Raw genomic sequence first — 17,532 nt, 5'->3', positions numbered from 1 at the left:
GGGAGGGAGAGAGACACGTACACACAGAGACACAGAGAGAGATTTGTGAGCACCTGCCTGTTCTGCTACTGCATTTCCCCCTCCCGTCCTCAGCAAAGCCTAGTGAGGTGGCCCTCCACTGTTGTCCACAAGGGACAGCTGGGAAGCCGAGGTTGAGATAGCAGGACGCTGTGCCTGGCATCCCAGAGCCCAAAGGGCAAACCAGAATGGACCAGTGCTGCACCTGCCCCGAGCTCCGTACCACGCTGCCTCCCCCAGGAGACCTCTGTCCTCAGTGCTGTGCCCTGTCTGTGACACATGCATATGCAGACTGGTGCCTCTGAGAGCAGCCACGTACCTGTGGCTGCCTCCCCACTGGAAAGAAGGAAGAACAAACAAAAAAGCGATAACTGCAGGCTAAATGGGTCTTGCTGGGGAGACTGAAGGAGAAAAAGTGGCGGTGGGAGCTCAGGGAGGAAGGCAGGGAGCGTGGCTGCGTGTTGCTCTCGCCAGGTGCGTGCACGCGCTTCCGTCTGCACCCTTGCATGTGGCTTGGCGGCCTGAGTGGGTGGGGCCGACTGCTGGCCTCTCGCTCCGAGCTCATGCACTGTGCTTTTCTGGAACATGCTGCTGCTGCGGTCATGAGTGAGCAGCCAGTTGCTGGTGTGGGCGTGCTCTCTCAGACTTTCCCGGACCGGTGCCTGCAGCGTGGCTGCGCTGCTCCGTCTGCCTGGAGCCCTCCCTCCTCCTCGTTCCCTGACACTGCTGATTGTCGCTGTGCTTTGCTGCTGTAGGTGTGACCAAGGCCTGGCCCACGGTCGTGGAGGTTTCCTCCTGTCCTGTCTGATCCGCAAGTCTTTTTTGGGCAGGGCTGGATCATAAATGCTTGAGGCTTTGTTCTGGTTGTGACCATTATGAAACGTCAGAGCTCTTCTGTGCTCTCTGGCCGAGTAGAACAGGCTGAGGTTCGGATCCGGCCGGTGGGCCCGGGCCTGCCGGCACCATCCTTGGGTGTTTCAGTGGCAGGAGGAGTCCTTGTAGTCAGGAGTTGAGCCGGTGGGATTGCTTGTTGCTGGGGACCTCAGCTCCCCCACAGGCCTCCAAGCTCCTCTCGAGTTGCTGTGGGCCTCAGGGGCAGTCATGAAGCCAGGAGGCAGCCGGGGACAGATGGTAGATCCTTGCCCCCAGCTCTCAGCAGCGGCCTGGGACAGGGGCTCTCCACACCTCGACTTCCTCTCTCTGGTGACTCTCTCTGGGTGCCTGCTGGACTGCTGGCAGGGCCAGGTGGGACTCTCATCCCCGTCCTCTGTGGTCTCCGGCAGGCTGTACCTGTGGCGCAAGGGCCTCCCCCTTTTCCTGCCCTCCAGCGGGCCTGGCCACAGCTGCACCACTGAGGCGCTCTCTGCTCCCCCACCTGCCCGTCCTTTGTGCGGGCGCCCAGGAGAGGGTGAAGAGCCTGGGTGGGGTGGGAAATGTGCTTCTGCCTGGGCCCCGGGTGCCCCTGCTCGGCCTTGGGCAATTCCTTCCTGAGGAGCCACCCCTGTGTGGGGCAGCTGAGGCACAGGACCTGCCCCTCCGGGAGGGCAGTGCACCCACCTCTGGGTGGGCTCGGGACGTGTCCAGTGTGTGGAGCTGGCTGCCTTTCCACGCGGTGCCTGCTTGGTGGGAGCCCCCACCCTGCCCCCACTAGACCTAGGTGGAGGTGAAGTCCATCTTTTCTCTCTGAAATGCCCTGTCCCACGGCACGGGAAAACTTGGGACTCCGTGCACCTGTGCGTCTGGGCTGACTTGGCTCAGGAAGATGGTGCCGGGCCTGCCCCGGGAGCCAGAGCAGCCGGGTGCTCAGGACAGCAGCTGCGGCTGAATTTATCACGGGACCCCTCCCGTGGGATCTGCCTCCTGGGGAGTGCTAACTGCTTTCTGCCTTTCTATGTCCTTCCAGACCCTGGAAGCCATCCTGAATTTCAAGTACTCCGGCGGCCCGGGCCACGTGGAAGGGTACTACAGGAACCTCGCGCTGGGGCTGCACGTGCAGGTGGAGCCATCCGTGTTTTTCACCCGCGTCAGCACTCTCCCAGCCACCAGGTAAAGGAAAGAGCCGCGTCCTGCAGGCTGAGCCCGCGCCCCTCTCGGGGGCCGGCCTGTTGCAGCTGGCCCAGCCTCTCTGGGACGTAGGACGTAGGGCTTAGAGAAGCAGGCATCCTGCAGGGAGCCTCTTGCCTGGGCTCCTCTCGTGTGGAAGCCTTCCCTGCCCCTGCCCGAGCCCAGTCCTCACTGCGGCTGGCTCCCCTCCAGTCTGCAGGGGCCTTCGCACGGACCACATGCCTGGCTTCTCCTGAGATGAGAGCTTTGGTCTTGGGACTGAGTCCGCTGCGTCTCCTGCAGCTCCTGGCCCTCTGGGGCCTCGGGCCCCGTACCGGGAGCATTTCTTGCACACAGCACTCTCGGGTTTACTGTCCCAGGCCTGGTCCTCCCTCAGGGAGCAAGGAACTGAACATGCGTCCCCCGCAGACAGAGAAGTGGGCCGTGATGCAAGGAGTGCCGTCCTCTGAGATGGGGTAGTGACAGTTTCTCACCTTAAACTTTGACCTGGGTATGGCAGGAGGAATGGAGTCCAGGAGCCCCTGGAGACTGTGGCAGGTGTCCCAGGAGCCAGGTGTCTTTGGGAAGCAGGCGCTGGTCACCATTGAGTTCTTCCAGACTCCAGCTGTGCACAGCAGGGCTGGGTGTGACTTCTTCCTTAATATAGTTAAGGTGGTGGTGAGGACAAGGGTGTCCTGGAACATGGGTGGGCAGGGTGGGGGGAGAGAGAGAAAACCCTGTGTCCCATGGTGTAAATGGCTCTGTATTGAGGCCCGTATGAATTCTGAGCTAAAAATGCCACTAAAGCACTACAGCCCCAAATGCCCGGTGTGGTTTTGGCGTACAGGAGAGACGATCACTCTTCCCAGCCGTTGGAGAATGGCCTCGGCAAAGATTAATGGTTCCGCTGGACCTTTCAGCATCACCTCTCATCATTTATCACTTCTTCAGTCCTCAGAGTAATGGTCTTTCTGCCAAGACCTGCCTCGGTTTTGAATTTGTGTGAAGCATTACGGTACCTGCCCCCGGGGAGGAGGTGGCCAGGCCCGCTGCCAGCTGGCGCTGGAGTCTCCAGGCCCCGCCTGTGCGTTAGGTCGGCTCCATCGTAACCCGGGAGTCTTGGCACTCCTGCATCTCCTGCTGCTGCTGCCCCCAGTGGTAATTTCTGGAAGCGGCACAGGCTGTCACTACGGCCTTTCTCCCCTTTTCTTACTGATATCTGGCTTCTGCATCACAGCCTCTGCCGTTCTGGATGACAGTTTAAGGTGAGAAAGGCACCGCCGAGCGCGTTAGTGAGTGCTGCTGGATCCTGACCCCTCAGCCTGCACACCTCCCACCCTTGTCCTGGGGCCCAGGCGTTTCCCTTCCCTGCCTTGGGGTTGAGAGTTGATTTCTCCTCCTTTCCCCCATTCCCTAAATCTAGTGGGTCACCAGATCCTGTGGCCTGCTCTCTGCCCGCCGGGCCCGTCTTTGTCATCCCTGAAATGCAAGTGCTCCGCCGCGGGTCCTGTCGGGGGTGCGTGCCCTCACAGTGCTCAGGGGAGGTGGCAAGGCCTGCGTGCCACGGCCAGGGTGTGTGCAGATGTGACCGAGACCTCCCCTTCAGCTCCTTTCGCCACATCGCAAGCCACGGCCCCTGGGGGGCGTCCAGCTAACTGTTGTTTCATGGAACCCTGCCCTGGGCGAGCTGTGTTGCCGTTTCTGTGAAGTCCTCCTGAGCGTGACTAGGCAGACTGGGTTCTTTGTGTGGGTTCCCCTGAATGCTCCTCATACTTTTTTTTTAATAGTCAAAGAGAGAGAAATGGAGAGAGAGAGAGAAAGAGAGCGCCCCAAGTGCCTGCAATGACTGGGACAGGGCCAGGATGAGCCAGGAGCTGGGAACTCAATCCCGGTTTCCCATGGGTAGCAGGGACCCATCACCTGCTGCTCCCCAGGGTACATGTCAGCAGGGGTCTGGAGTGAGGAGACAGTATTCAAGCCCGGGCACTGCACTGTGGGACAGCAGACATCCTAAGCGCTAGACCAAATGCTCACCACATTGCATGTACTTTCAGTAAATACACACCAGCTTGAGTTGGAAATACTTTGATTTGTTCTGTAAACCAACAGGTGCACATTTCAGGTGTTATGTGAGTCACTCTCTGGAGTGAGAGGTGGGTGGAACACAGTCCTCATTTAGATGACTGTTGCCCGTTTAAAGAAAAAATCATATTATGAAAGTGTCTGGCATGTGTACGAGTAAAATATGTGATGAAAATGGGTGGTGGGGAAAGAGAAGTTCTTGTGTTATGTGTGAAGTGTTACAATGTTGTTTAAGTTAGCAAATGAAAAGCCAAAAACACATACTGTAAACTGTAGAGCAACTACTTGAGCTATGGGGAATAAGCCAGAAGATATAGAATGGAATTTTAAATAATAATTAATCCATAAAAAAGGAGGAAGTCATTTCAAGAAGGAAGGAGGAAAGAACAGAGGACACTAGTCCAACAGGACAGCGACGGCAGTGTGGAAGACTTGAACCTGCTGTGTCAAGGATGCTGCGGGACTCAAACAGACTAAGCTCTGCATGTGTAAGTGGAGGTTGTCGCCTTGTGCGGGAAGGCAGAATGTCCACTGTGCTTTTCACAAGGAGCGGGCGTTCAGTATGCATAGAGCAAAAGAAAAAATGAGAGAAAAGGCGTATCACGCAAACACCAACGTGAAGAGTGTTGGCATGGGTGTGCTAATATTAAGCAGGCAGACATTGTGGGGTGGGGAAGGGAGACAGGGGAATACCGTGATTGAAGGATTGAGTCACTGCGGTAGATGACAGCCCTAAGTACAAGTGTATTTTTAACCATAATTCCAAAGTAAAGCTGATGAACTGAAGGGAGACTTAGATAACTCCATCATTATTGTCGGGTATTTCAACATTTGTCTCGGTATTTGGTAAAAGAAATAGACAAGAAGGTCCATAAAATGTAGAAAATTTGGACAGTGTATTAACCTGTGTGATCTAATTGATACTTATGGAATAGTAAATGCTTGTTTTAGAAACACAGAATGGCCTGAAATCAGTGGTCAAGTTTCTGCATCAGATAAAGAGCAATGTAGCCAGCATAAACAGAAGGAAAAATAAAGAGCAGGAATCAGTGAAACAATTTGTAAAAAGAATATATAAAATGAGTGAAATTAACTGTCGAGGTTTTGAGAATCTATGATAAAGTTAATAAATTGTAGCTAGGATGAACAGGAAAAAACAGAAAGGATTGATTACCAATACTGAACATTGAAAAAAGCATCACATGGATTCTGTAGACTTTAAAAGGATGATAAGAGAATATTGTAGAAAATAGTATTTCAATAAATACAGGAACAGTTTCGTGGGGAAAGAAAAGTCTTCCTAACAAATGATGCTGGAACAGCTGAACGTGTCTCTGAGAAGCAGGGAAGCAGTGAACAGTCACCTGAACACAGCACTGTCTCCCCTCAAACTCACGTGTGACGCGTTCTGGGCCCAACAGTACCCCTCAAGCTATATGTAAGCCTCCTCAAAGACAGCATAGCATGACATCCTCGTGGCTCTGTGGCAGAGATTCCTTAGGTGGGATCAGAAACCACTAACAGTGAAGTGCAAAGTCGACGAGGTCCGTCTCATGAGAGTTCGGAACTTGAGCTCAGGCAGCAGCAAGCTGCACGCTGGGACCAAAGGTTTGCGCTACTTTTATGCAACAGGGACCTCGTGCCTAGTGTTAGCACACATGTGAAATGTTGACATCCACACATAGTGCTTTCATAATACGCATTCTCATGAACTTTTTGAAGACCCCTCATATATGGATTTAAAAATATTTTGTACCCAAATTAGTTTTTATTTATATATATGTACACACACACACATAATTTATTTAAGAGATGGAGAGCAAGAGAGGAACAGACACATAGTTCCCATCACTTGTTTGCTCCCTCAGCAAATGCCCAGAGGAGCCAGGAGCTGGGAACATTATCCTGATCTCTCTTGTGGGTGGCAGGAATCCAGTGAATTGAGCCACCCTGGCTGCCTGTCAGGCTCTGCTTTGGTAAGCAGCTGCAGTCAGCAGCTAGAGCCAGGTATTGAACCAGGTGCTGTGACGTGGGAGGGGCTATCTTAACCCCTGATGTGCCCCCTGAAGGTACCCTCTAATTCTGTTTTCCATGAACTTTTTGAAGTGCCTTCGTATTCATCCTTGCAGAACTAATAGGATTTTGCAACCCTGCTGATGGGAGGGATCGGGGGTGGGTGAATGGCATTGTATTTTTGACTCTCTCATTAGAATTTGGGCCTTGTTCAAGTCTGGAGTAGGTGGAAGTCCTGTTTTTCTTTGTGACCAGTATAAACTGCACGGCTGGTGATACAGCAGAATCAGCCTGCACTCTGGGCCCTGGGTGAGTGTAGTTCATTGAAGTCGTGTGGCTGGTGTACTGTGATTTTCTTAATTTTCCATTTTGCTCAGAGGTGAGGATCTTTCTTTTTGCATCGTGCCGTGTTAGAGCTGGCCACGTCCCCAGAGATGGCCCGTTTCTACACGTTTGCATTAGGAGTGAGGCCGAGAGCTCGCTGGTGACGGGGCTGGTTTGTCGCCAGCTCAGCCTGAAGGTTAATGCAGTGTGCAGAGCCAGGTGTGTGCGGACTACGGCCGGTTTCGTGTAAGCAGGGGCCAGTAGACATGGGAGATCACTGTACTGCGGGCGTGCACAGAATGGCACATTCTTTTGTGAAATGCATGTGGGTATGGATTTTAAGTCGGTGTACCTGCTCTCGTGAATATTGACGATTTCTGCAGTTACTTATTCGTTGGGAGTGTTTACCAAGACAGTCTTCTGGAAGTCCGAAGGCAGAGTATCCAGTTTGTTCTGAGCCTTCCATGTTCCAGGGGTGTCCTGGATGTGTTGTGTTCCACGTGCCATGTAAGCTGCGGGGGCCTTTGAAGTCCTTGTAGCTACCTGCAGAGGTGAAATAGCTCACGTGTGGTGCAGGTCCGTGTGTGGAGGAGACTGAATCGTGGCTTCGTGGCAGCGGGACGGGAGATTGTGGCCACACTCCCTCTGGGCGCTGGGTTGTGCACTGCTGCGCCTCCACCCCCAGCTTTGTAAGAGCTCTGGCCCAGGGGCCGGGGTTCTTCGGCCCTGCCTAACGACGGCTGAAACTTGACCACTTCTCCTGGGCCCAGTGAGGGGAGAGTCACGTCAAACCAGAGAGGGGCAGCTTTTCCCCCGAACACCAAAGCACAGTCTAGCTGTGAGGTGGAATCTCTTCTCTTCTGTTTGAACCACTCTCCCTGCAGGGCCCACGGAGGTCTCCGTTGACTTTTATTTAGAAAATCGGTTTCCTCGGAGGTCTGCTTTTGCACAGAGCTGCTGTAACCTTGTTAGGGGCCGGATTGAAGTGGATTAGGCCGGGCCGTCCCTGTCTGAACGTTGAGCTGCCTCCCCCCCACCCCCAGGGGCAGTTTCTCTCCAGCCTATTTCAATCAGTGATCCAATCCTAGACCCTTCTCCCCTGAGCCCGGAGGAGGGGGTGGGTGCAGTGGTTACCGCTTTAGGAATAGAAGTCACGTCGCTGGCCGGCGCCATGGCTCACTTGGCTAATCCTCCGCCTGCGGCGCTGGCACCCTGGGTTCCAGTCCTGGTTGGGGTGCCAGGTACTAGTCCCAGTTGCTCCTCTTCTAGTCCAGCTCTCTGCTGTGGTCCGGGAGGGCAGCGGAGGATGGCCCAAGTGTTTGGGTCCCTGCACCCACATGAGAGACTGGGAGGAAGCACCCGGCTCCTGGCTTCGGATCGGCGCAGCGCCAGCCATGGCGACCTTTGGGGGAGTGAACCGACGGAAGGAAGACCTTTCTCTCTGTCTGTCTCTCACTGTCTGTCTGTCTGTCTGTCTGTCTCTCTCTCTCACTGTCTAACTCTGCCTTTCAAAAAAAAAAAAAAAAAAAGAAGAAGAAGAAGTCACGTTGAGACACTGCAACTGCTCCCTTACTTATTGGCAGAAATCTCCCCTCCCCCACGGCAGTGGGCACTCATGGGGAACCCCTTTCAAGTTGCTGTATTTTGTTTATTAAGTTGATTTCCAACTTAACATGAATTTACAGTTCTGAGGAACGCCGGGGTTCAGGCCCAGATGGACCTGGTTTTCCCTCTGCTGCCTGTGTGCACTGTGGTCTTGAGCAGGTCATCCATGTTTCCAGAAGCACCAGTTTCCCTTCCTTTTGAAACGACAGGACCACAGATCCTGGGGGTCCCAAGACCGTGGTGTTAGAAACTGCACGGGGCTGGCGCTGTGGTTAGCGGGTGAAGCCGCCACATGCAACACCAGCATCCCACGTGGGTGCCAGTTAGAGTCCTGGCTGCTCCACTTCTGATCCAGCTCCCTGCTGTGGCCTGGGAAAGCAGTAGATGACCCAAGTCCTTGGGCCCCTGTACCCACATGGGAGACCTGGAAGAAGATCCAGGCTCTTGGCTTTGGATTAGCCCAGCTCCAGCTGTTGTTGCCATTTGCGGAGTTAACCAGCAGATGGAAGACCTCTTTCTCTCTCTCTCTCTCTCTCTGCCCCTCCCTGCCTTTCAAACAAATAAATCTTTTAAATAAAAAAACCAAAACTATGTAGAGTCTCACACACTACCTGGCCCATGGTGGATCTTTGAGAATTGGTGGCAGTCACTTGGCTCCAGTGTGTGCACAGGTGTGCTGAGTTCTGGGGATGGAGGGAGGAGTCTGTCCTGTCAGGGCATCCCCAGCAACCTCCTCGGGGTGTCCCGCCTCCCTGCTGGCTCTCTGAAGGCAGGCGTGACTCACTTGTTTTGGCAGCACCTCGCCTGGTGCCTGGTGTAAACGTGGCAGTTAATACTCTGTTGAATTGTCACATAATATTACAATCAGGCAGGGAACAGTGTTGCGTGGCAGGAGCTTTAAATAAAGAGCAACTGAGCTTGCACTGATGACGTGGGAGGTGCAGCAAGAGGCCTCTGTGTAGTTAAAGGGAGAAGGATGAGGCTACCCCTTGTCTGCGAGGCATGCAGTTTCCTGGGGGTACCTGGAGGAGAGGTGGCTGACCAGCGTGGAGCTCACGTCCCCTGCTTACCCTACCTGACCCTTAACTGTACGGCAGGCACCCGAGAACAACCTCGTATTTTCACAAAAGAATTGACTGCCAGTTCATCTTAGGGTCACATCGAGCAAGATGCTAGCACCTCTCATTACTTCGTGCTCCCCAGGCGGCCCTCTGCGTGTGTGTCTGTGGAGTTGTCCTTGAGTGCCCACCAAGTGCTGGCTCCTCACCGCCTTGTGAGCACCTTCTGGGCATCGGCACCTTTCTGCTGCCAGGGGCCCCTCTGGAAAGTGACACAACCACAGTCACTTCCTCCCAGGCTCATTGCAGATTTACGTGGGGGCCATCCTGGTCAGGGCCTCGGGCTGGGCAGTGTGGCTGCACCACATGTTATGGGATCTTGTAGCCAAAGAACCAAGGTACAGGGAGGAGAAGTAGCTGAGCTGTGATTCTGTGTGGCTGCCTGAGGCTGTGCCTTGGTGGGTGTGGCCTCAGTGGGGCTTTGTGGGCCAGCCTGCCAAGTCATGGAGTGGAGAACGGGGTTTAGAGGCAGACTGACTGGTGTCATGCTGGGTGAGGCATGGAGTCTTTATCAAATGGGCTGCTTGTAGGATTGCTGCTAGGATTGGAGTAGGACACTGTGGGTGACATGCAACAGTGTAGCCTCGCCCAGGGCGGGCGTGCAGCCTGGGGTGGGAGGTTGGTACTGGCCTGCCTTCTTGTCTCCAGGCCTGGTCATTGTGGTGCAGGCCACAATCTTTTCTTTCTTTCCACTTGTTCAGAAAGTCCCGCATTCCTGGCACACGGAAGGGACTCAGCGAGTGGCTGACTGATAGTGCATCTTGATTTTATGCAGGGAAGAAAAGATTTGGAGTTAGGGGATTGGCTGTCTGGTTCCTACCTTGGACAGCGTCTTTGATGCTCTGAGCCCTGCTTGCTCTGTGTTGAAAAGGCGGGGGAGGGGTGTTGCGTAACACAAGATGTTTCCTCCCTCGCTTTTTTTCTGCCGAACACTGAAGCCGGTAGAACTTGTTGCACAGAATCTGTGCCTCATGACATGAGGAAAGTAGAAAATGAGCATGCGACACAGTGTTTTCTCGCAAAGACGCCCATTATAACCGCTCGATGCAAATTTCCCCAAATTACTTATCCATCGAAGTATGTACCCATTGCTTTGTTGCTATCATTTTAACAGTGAAATCTTAGTCTTTTGAAAATTAATAACATCTATACTCCACGTTGTTCACCTTTTCCTCTGGTCCGTTGTTGGTCTTCCTGTTGGTTTACAAACCGCGGGCTCTTCCATCAGATGGGCACACCTGGATGCTTTAGTGACTTCTGTTAGCGATTTGAGTCGTTTTTGTTCTTGCTATTTCAAAGAGTTTATCATCGAACATTCTTTAAAAACGTTTTAATTGACACACGTTGATTGCACCTGGTGATGGGGTACAGGTTTGTGTTTCAGAGCCTGTGTACCATGAGTCCTGAGCAGGTGAGGGTGACGGGCACATCCTTCAGCCTGGACACTCAGCAGTGCTCAGTCCTGGGGATATTCAGAATCTCTCTACTGCTCTTTTGAAATTGGTGGTCGTAGGGGAAGCGCTGTGGTGCAGCGAGTTAAAGCCCCAGCCTGCAATGCTGGCATTCCATATGGGCACCAGTTCTAGTCCCGGCTGCTCCACTTCCGATCCAGCTCTCTGCTGTGGCCTGGGAAAGCAGTGGAAGATGGTAAAACAAGTCCTTGGGCCCCTGCACCCACATGGGAGACCCAGAGGAAGCTCTGGATCAGCTCAGCTCTGGCCGTTGCTGTCATTAGGGGAGTGAACCAGTGGATGGAGGAACTCTCTCTTTCTGGCTCTACCTCTCTCTGTGACTCTGTCTTTCAAAGAAATAAAATACATCTTTAAAAAAAAGAAATCAATGATTGCCATCACGCGTAGTTACCCTGTTGTGCTGTGTAGAGCATTAGGAGTTAATCCTCTCTCCCAGCTGCACCCTGTGCCTGCTAACCCATCTCTCCCTGACCCTTCCTCCCTCCCACCCTACCCAGCCCCTGGGAACCAAGATTCTGCTCTGCACTTCTGTGAAACCCACTCTTTGAGGCGCCACATCTGAGTGAGAACATGTGGTGTTTGTCTTTTCATGGCCAACTTGCTCACTTAATAGCACGTCCTCCACGCCCATCCATGTTGCTGCATGTGACAGGATCGCATTCCCCTTGTTACAGCTGAGCCATATTCCATTCTGTACTGAACCATATTCCATTCTTAAACAAATGACGCTCTCTTGGCTATCTTTGTGTATGTTTACTTATTTGGAGAGACCAGTAGACAGAGATCCTAGTGTCTTGTTCATTCCCCAAATGCCTGGGGCCAGGAACTCAAACCCAGTCCCCCAGATGAGAGTGGCAGAGACTTGACCACCTGGGCCATCACCTGCTACCTCCCGGGTACGCCTTGGCAAGAAGCAGGAGTCAGGAGCAGAGCCGAGACTGGAACGCAGGCACGTGGGATGTGGGTATGCCAACGGGCATCATAATTCCTGCAGGAGACTCCTGCCCTTTACCGCATTTTCTTTATCCATCCATCCATCAGGCGTTCTTGAACATAAATCTTCGTGCACATGTAGTCATTTCATAACACATGCCCAGAATTTGTGGTTTTAATATATCCTATGGAATGCCCTGCACAATTGACAGTCCTGAGCCCGTGAGGATATTTCTCTTTCCACATCTTTGTTACTCTTTACTGTTTGCAGTTTGATGGATGTGAAATAATACCTCACCGTTCTTTGTGATTTAATTTCTTGCATTTTGAGTAAGGTGAACCATCTTTTTATGTTTATTTAACATTCACATTTCTTTTGTGTGTTCTTTCATATACATAATTGTAGCCTATTTAAAATTTTTATGAAAGTTTTATTGATGTTCAGGAACTTTTGTATGTTGTGTGTTCTAAACTTATTCTAGTTTGTCATTTGTATTTTAAAAACAATTTACATTTGCAGTTTAACACAAATTATTTTGGTGCCATTTTACTATATTTTTCATTTTTAGGTGGTAAAATTTTCATTTTGTTCTTAGCAGCTTCTTGGTTTCATATATTGTTTTGAAAAACTTTCCCTCCTCAAAGTTTCATAAATGTTACCCTTGATTTTCTGCTATGTTTATAATTTTGTACTGAAATTTTTCATCCATCTTTCATTTATGTTTTATCCATAGTGTGAGATTGTAATATAAAAATCTAAAAGTGTAAACTCTAAAGTATTACATAAATCTAGTTATCACTGTTAAAAATTAAATATTCATTATTTGTAGTATAAATAATTCTTAGAAAAGTTACAGATGATTTCTGGATCTGTGTGTGTTGTGATTGCCTTTCAAAAATGTCCAGTTTCATGCACAATTCAGCGTGCATGAATGTGCCTGTTTCCATGCAGCCACGCCAGAGTGTATCCACTTCCCTCTCCCCTTCCTTCCTGGGGCAGCAGCTCCTTTGCAGCCTGTGTGACGCCAGGCGCTGTCCTAGGTGCTGAACACACAGCAGGAAGTAAGGCTGAGTTCATGCTCTCGGACGGCTTGCATTTCCGTGGAAGAGCCAGGCAGTGGGCATAAGTACCCCCGGGGCTGTGCTCTCCACAGAGCGTGAGCACACTTGAAAATATCCTTAGAAAACAGAATTGAATGATAAGTATATTTTGGTGCAAAACAAATGTGAAATCCAGTATATGAGAGGTCTTCAAAATTTTATGTAAATATGTATTGTGAAAAAAAAACTGTGCATGGAATGTAAAAGTTTTTGGACCAAGATGAACTTACATTTTAATTCTGTGTTCCATAAATCTACTCAGGTACCCTCTTAGAGACAACAGACATAAACATACCAGGTGACAAGTCTTACAAAGTAAAGCAGAGCTGCTGTGGGGAGAATCTACTATAGGAACAAGGCTGCAGGGTAGCATCTCATGGTTGCATGACAGTCCTGGGGTGGGGGGTGGCATCTTGTGGTTGCCACGACAGTCCTGGGGTGGGGGGTGGCATCTCATGGTTGCCACAACAGTCCTGGGGTGGGGGGTGGCATCTCATGGTTGCATGACGGTCCTGGGGTGGGGGGTGGCATCTTGTGGTTGCCACGACAGTCCTGGGGTGGGGTGTGGCATCTCATGGTTGCCACGACAGTCCTGGGGTGGGGGGTGGCATCTCATGGTTGCATGACAGTCCTGGGGTGGGGGGTGGCATCTTGTAGTTGACATGACAGTCCTGGGGTGGGGGGTGGCATCTCATGGTTGCATGACAGTCCTGGGGTGGAGGGTGGCATCTTGTGGTTGACATGACAGTCCTGGGGTTGGGGGAGGAATGCAGGAGGGCTGGTAACCAGTCCAGTCCTGGATATGCTTTGAAAGAACCATATGTAGGATGAGAATGGCTGTTTCCCAGGAGGCATGGTGGCTCCATGGCTTTTGTCCCGAGCAGTCCGGGCAACTGGAGGTGCCAAGTGCTGAGAGGGAGAAGATTGTAGGGGAAACGCGTTGTTAAATGATTTGATAATTCAATAAGTATGAAGCATGAATAAAGGTCAGACACTTTTCTAATTTACATCATTTTGTCTTCCATATGACATTTTCCCCCTGGTCCTTGCTTCCTGGGCTTCCGCCTTTGTGTGTGATAAGTCGCTGTTGCCTGTCTGTCTTGTGGCGCCCTGACAGTATCAGGTGTGCTCATAGGAAGAGCCGCACGTGGGCACCGCGGCAGCGATGTTAGCGTGCAAATGGGGTCTCTGTTGATGCCCTCCTGTAGTACTAAGGATCTAAGACTATTTTTTCATAAAATCTAAAACATTTTTTTTTCATAAGTGCATTTCTACAGGGAAAAAAATGTTCTCACCCTATCATGCTTCTAAGTCCTGGCCATCATTTTGCAGCACTGGAGACAAATTCTCTCCTCTCCTCCTGTTCTCAGATGACTGAAAATAGAAGTGTTTTCTAGATTCTGTGGTTTCAATTCAAACCCATGTCACTTTTTTTTAGCTTATTTTGGAATAATTATAGATTCACAGGAAGTTACAAAAAAAGCTGTACAGGGAATCCGTTACGCACACTGCACCCAGCCTTCCCTGCCTGGGGTATAGAATATTCCGTCTGTGGTTGGGATGCTTAGAAAGTAAATACTGAAAGGAATTCCTTTTAAGTACCAAATTAGGATGCTTTGAGATATTTTAAAGATCTGATCACATTTTTTTCCCTGAGAAACACTACGTATCTGTCACAGGTATCTGTGGGCCGGGAAGCAGCTGTGGCACAGTGAGTGCCTCCACAATGTAGGTGGTCCTCCTGAGGGTGTGCCCGTGCCCTGCTCTCCCTCCCATGTCAGTGACCTGCCCACTCCCACTGTGACTGGAGGCTTCATAACTCCGATGCCTCCAGCAGCTCTCTCCATCTCGGAATCCCCAGGAGGAGAGTCTGGGGGCAAATGGAGTAAGGGGCTCAGCCACTTCCTTCTGCAGGTTGCAGAGACTAGCCCTTGGCCAGTTCCATCCTGGTGGGGCTCTGTTACCCACAGTGGCCCTCAGCCCCCTAACCACAGCGGGAGTCAGTGGTCACACGAGGCTGTTGAGGAGACCCCCAGGGAGACGCCAAGAGTGGCAGCCCTGAGACCCACTTCCTGAGCTCAGGGGCTGGGGTCGTGTTTGAGCTCCCATCCCGTCCGAGACTGTTGTCACTCGTCAGGCAGTTCGTATGCTGCTGGATGGAAGGGAGCGTAGCAACTTGATGAGTTTGGGTCACCCCACCCCTTACGTGTTGGCTCGTGTCCCGCGAAACGATGAATACGCTCCCTGTCATGTCCAGTTATGTACATACTGTGGATGCGTGCAGGTCAGGAGGTGGTTCCCGCCTGCCATGGGCAAGGACAAGCAGGCATTCCCTCCCACTCGGTGGACAAGGACTCCAGAGTCAGTGCTCCCTGATTCTGGTGTCAGCCCATGCATACCCTGGCTGGTTCTGCGTCTACACTCAGGTCTGTCTTTAGGGGACCTGTTTTACAGCTTGTTTTTCTTTTAAAGATTTATTTATTTATTTGAAAGTCAGAGTTACAGTGAGAGGTGGAGAGAGAGAAAGAGAGAAAGAGATATCTTCCGCCTTCTGGGTCACTCAGATGGTTGCAATGGCCAGGGCTGAGCCAGGGCAAAGCCAGGAGCTTCATCCAGGTCACGTATGTGGACAGCAGGGGCCTGAGCAGTTGGGCCACCTCCTGCAGCTTTCCCATGCCATCAGCAGGGGGCTGGATGGGAAATGGAGCAGCCAGGATTTGGACCAGTATCCATATGGGATATCGTGTCTCAGACATAGGCTTTGCCTACTATGCTTCTATTCTTTTATTTAAAACTTATCTCAGGGCTGGCACTGTGGCACAGTAGGTTAATCCTCCACCTGCGGCACTGGCATCTCATATGGGCGCAGGTTCTAGTCCCGGCTGCTCCACCTCTGATTCAGCTCTCTGCTATGGCCTGGAAAAGCAGTGGAAGATGGCCCAAGTCCTAGGGCCCCTGCACCCATGTGGGAGATCCAGAAGAAACTCTTGGCTTCGGATTGGCCCAGTTAACAGCCGTTGCAGCCATTTTGGGAATGAACCAGAGGATGGAAGACCTCTCTCTCTCTCTCTCTCTCTCTGTCTCTCCCTCTCAGTAACTCTACCTCTCAAATAAATAAATAAATAAATAAAATCTTTAAAAAGAAAGCTGCTCTCTATATTGAATGTGGATTTATTGTAGGTATATTTATAGATTTTAAAAATAATTTATAATTCATCCTGACAACACCTATAAATTAGATTATTTAGGCCATTTACATTTAATGTGATTCTTAATAAGCTTGGATTTGGGTCTTTCACTTTATTTCTTTGTTTCTTGTTTATATATCTTAGTGTTTGCTTGGTATGCCATTTTCTATTTTTTTACTTTAAACTTAGCTGTATCACTATATTTAGAGTGGGTTTATTGTAGGGAGTGCATAGTTGGATTTTTAAATAGTGTATCTATGATAACTAGATCTGTGATGTCTGTTGTAGGTATCTATATCTTATATCTATCATGCCTCGTACATATGTGATGATTAGACAGAAGTTCCAGCACCGTGTGCGTTACCAGCGCATGCTGGCAGCCACAGCATAAGCAGGGAGTCTTTACCGAAGGGGCTGTGGTGCTTTGGGAATCTGTGTTCCAGTGAGAAAGGAAGGAGTGCTTCCCAGTAGACTGAAAGGCAAGAAGGCGTCCTGTAATCCTCACAGCAGCTCCTGAAGAAACCACACAGAGAAATACAGTTAAAGTACACGGTGTGCACAGAATGGCATATGCAACAGCCAGAGCATTCCTCCAGAAGAAGACAAAGCAGCCAGCCCCAGTACACAGAGTGAACACGCAGAGGACAGACCCAGAAACACAGATGCACACACAGAGGACAGACCCAGAAACACAGATGCACACACAGAGTGAGACCCAGTAACACAGAGTGCACACGCGGAGGAGAGACCCAGTAACACAGATGCACACGCAGAGGAGAGACCCAGTAACACAGATGCACACACAGAGGAGAGACCCAGTAACACAGATGCACACACAGAGTGAGACCCAGTAACACAGAGTGCACACACAGAGTGCTCAACCCAGTAACACAGATGCACACACAGATGGGGAGACCCAGTAACACAGATGCACACACAGAGGAGAGACCCAGTAACACAGATGCACACACAGAGGACAGACCCAGAAACACAGAGTGCACACACAGAGAGAGACCCAGTAACACAGCGTGCACACACAGATGGGGAGACCCAGTAACACAGAGTGCACACACAGAGAGAGACCCAGTAACACAGTGCACACACAGAGGGGGAGACCCAGTAACACAGATGCACACACAGAGGAGAGACCCAGAAACACAGAGTGCACACGCAGAGTGAGAGACCCAGTAACACAGATGCACACGCAGAGGAGAGACCCAGTAACACAGATGCACACACAGAGGACAGACCCAGTAACACAGATGCACACACAGAGTGAGACCCAGTAACACAGAGTGCACACGCAGAGTGAGAGACCCAGTAACACAGATGCACATGCAGAGGAGAGACCCAGTAACACAGATGCACACACAGAGTGAGACCCAGTAACACAGAGTGCACACACAGAGTGCTCGACCCAGTAACACAGATGCACACACAGATGGGGAGACCCAGTAACACAGATGCACACACAGAGGAGAGACCCAGAAACACAGATGCACACACAGAGGACAGACCCAGAAACACAGAGTGCACACACAGAGAGAGACCCAGTAACACAGCGTGCACACACAGATGGGGAGACCCAGTAACACAGAGTGCACACACAGAGAGAAACCCAGTAACACAGTGCAC

General features: G+C 51.1%; 1 protein-coding gene across 2 annotated transcripts in view; it reads left to right on the top strand.

The window, feature by feature from the left end:
* Positions 1–17,532, top strand: part of TRAPPC9 (trafficking protein particle complex subunit 9) — a 562,730-nt gene that overhangs the window by 355,703 nt on the left and 189,495 nt on the right. For both annotated transcript variants that reach the window (XM_070075538.1, XM_070075537.1), the window contains one exon: positions 1,922–2,064. In XM_070075538.1, the coding sequence (XP_069931639.1) occupies positions 1,922–2,064 (143 nt within the window). The remainder of the gene's footprint in view (positions 1–1,921; positions 2,065–17,532) is intronic.

This window comes from Oryctolagus cuniculus, chromosome 6 (genome assembly GCF_964237555.1).
Source record: "Oryctolagus cuniculus chromosome 6, mOryCun1.1, whole genome shotgun sequence".
NCBI classification, from domain to species: domain Eukaryota; kingdom Metazoa; phylum Chordata; class Mammalia; order Lagomorpha; family Leporidae; genus Oryctolagus; species Oryctolagus cuniculus.
This window is presented reverse-complemented; position numbering and strand designations above follow the sequence as displayed.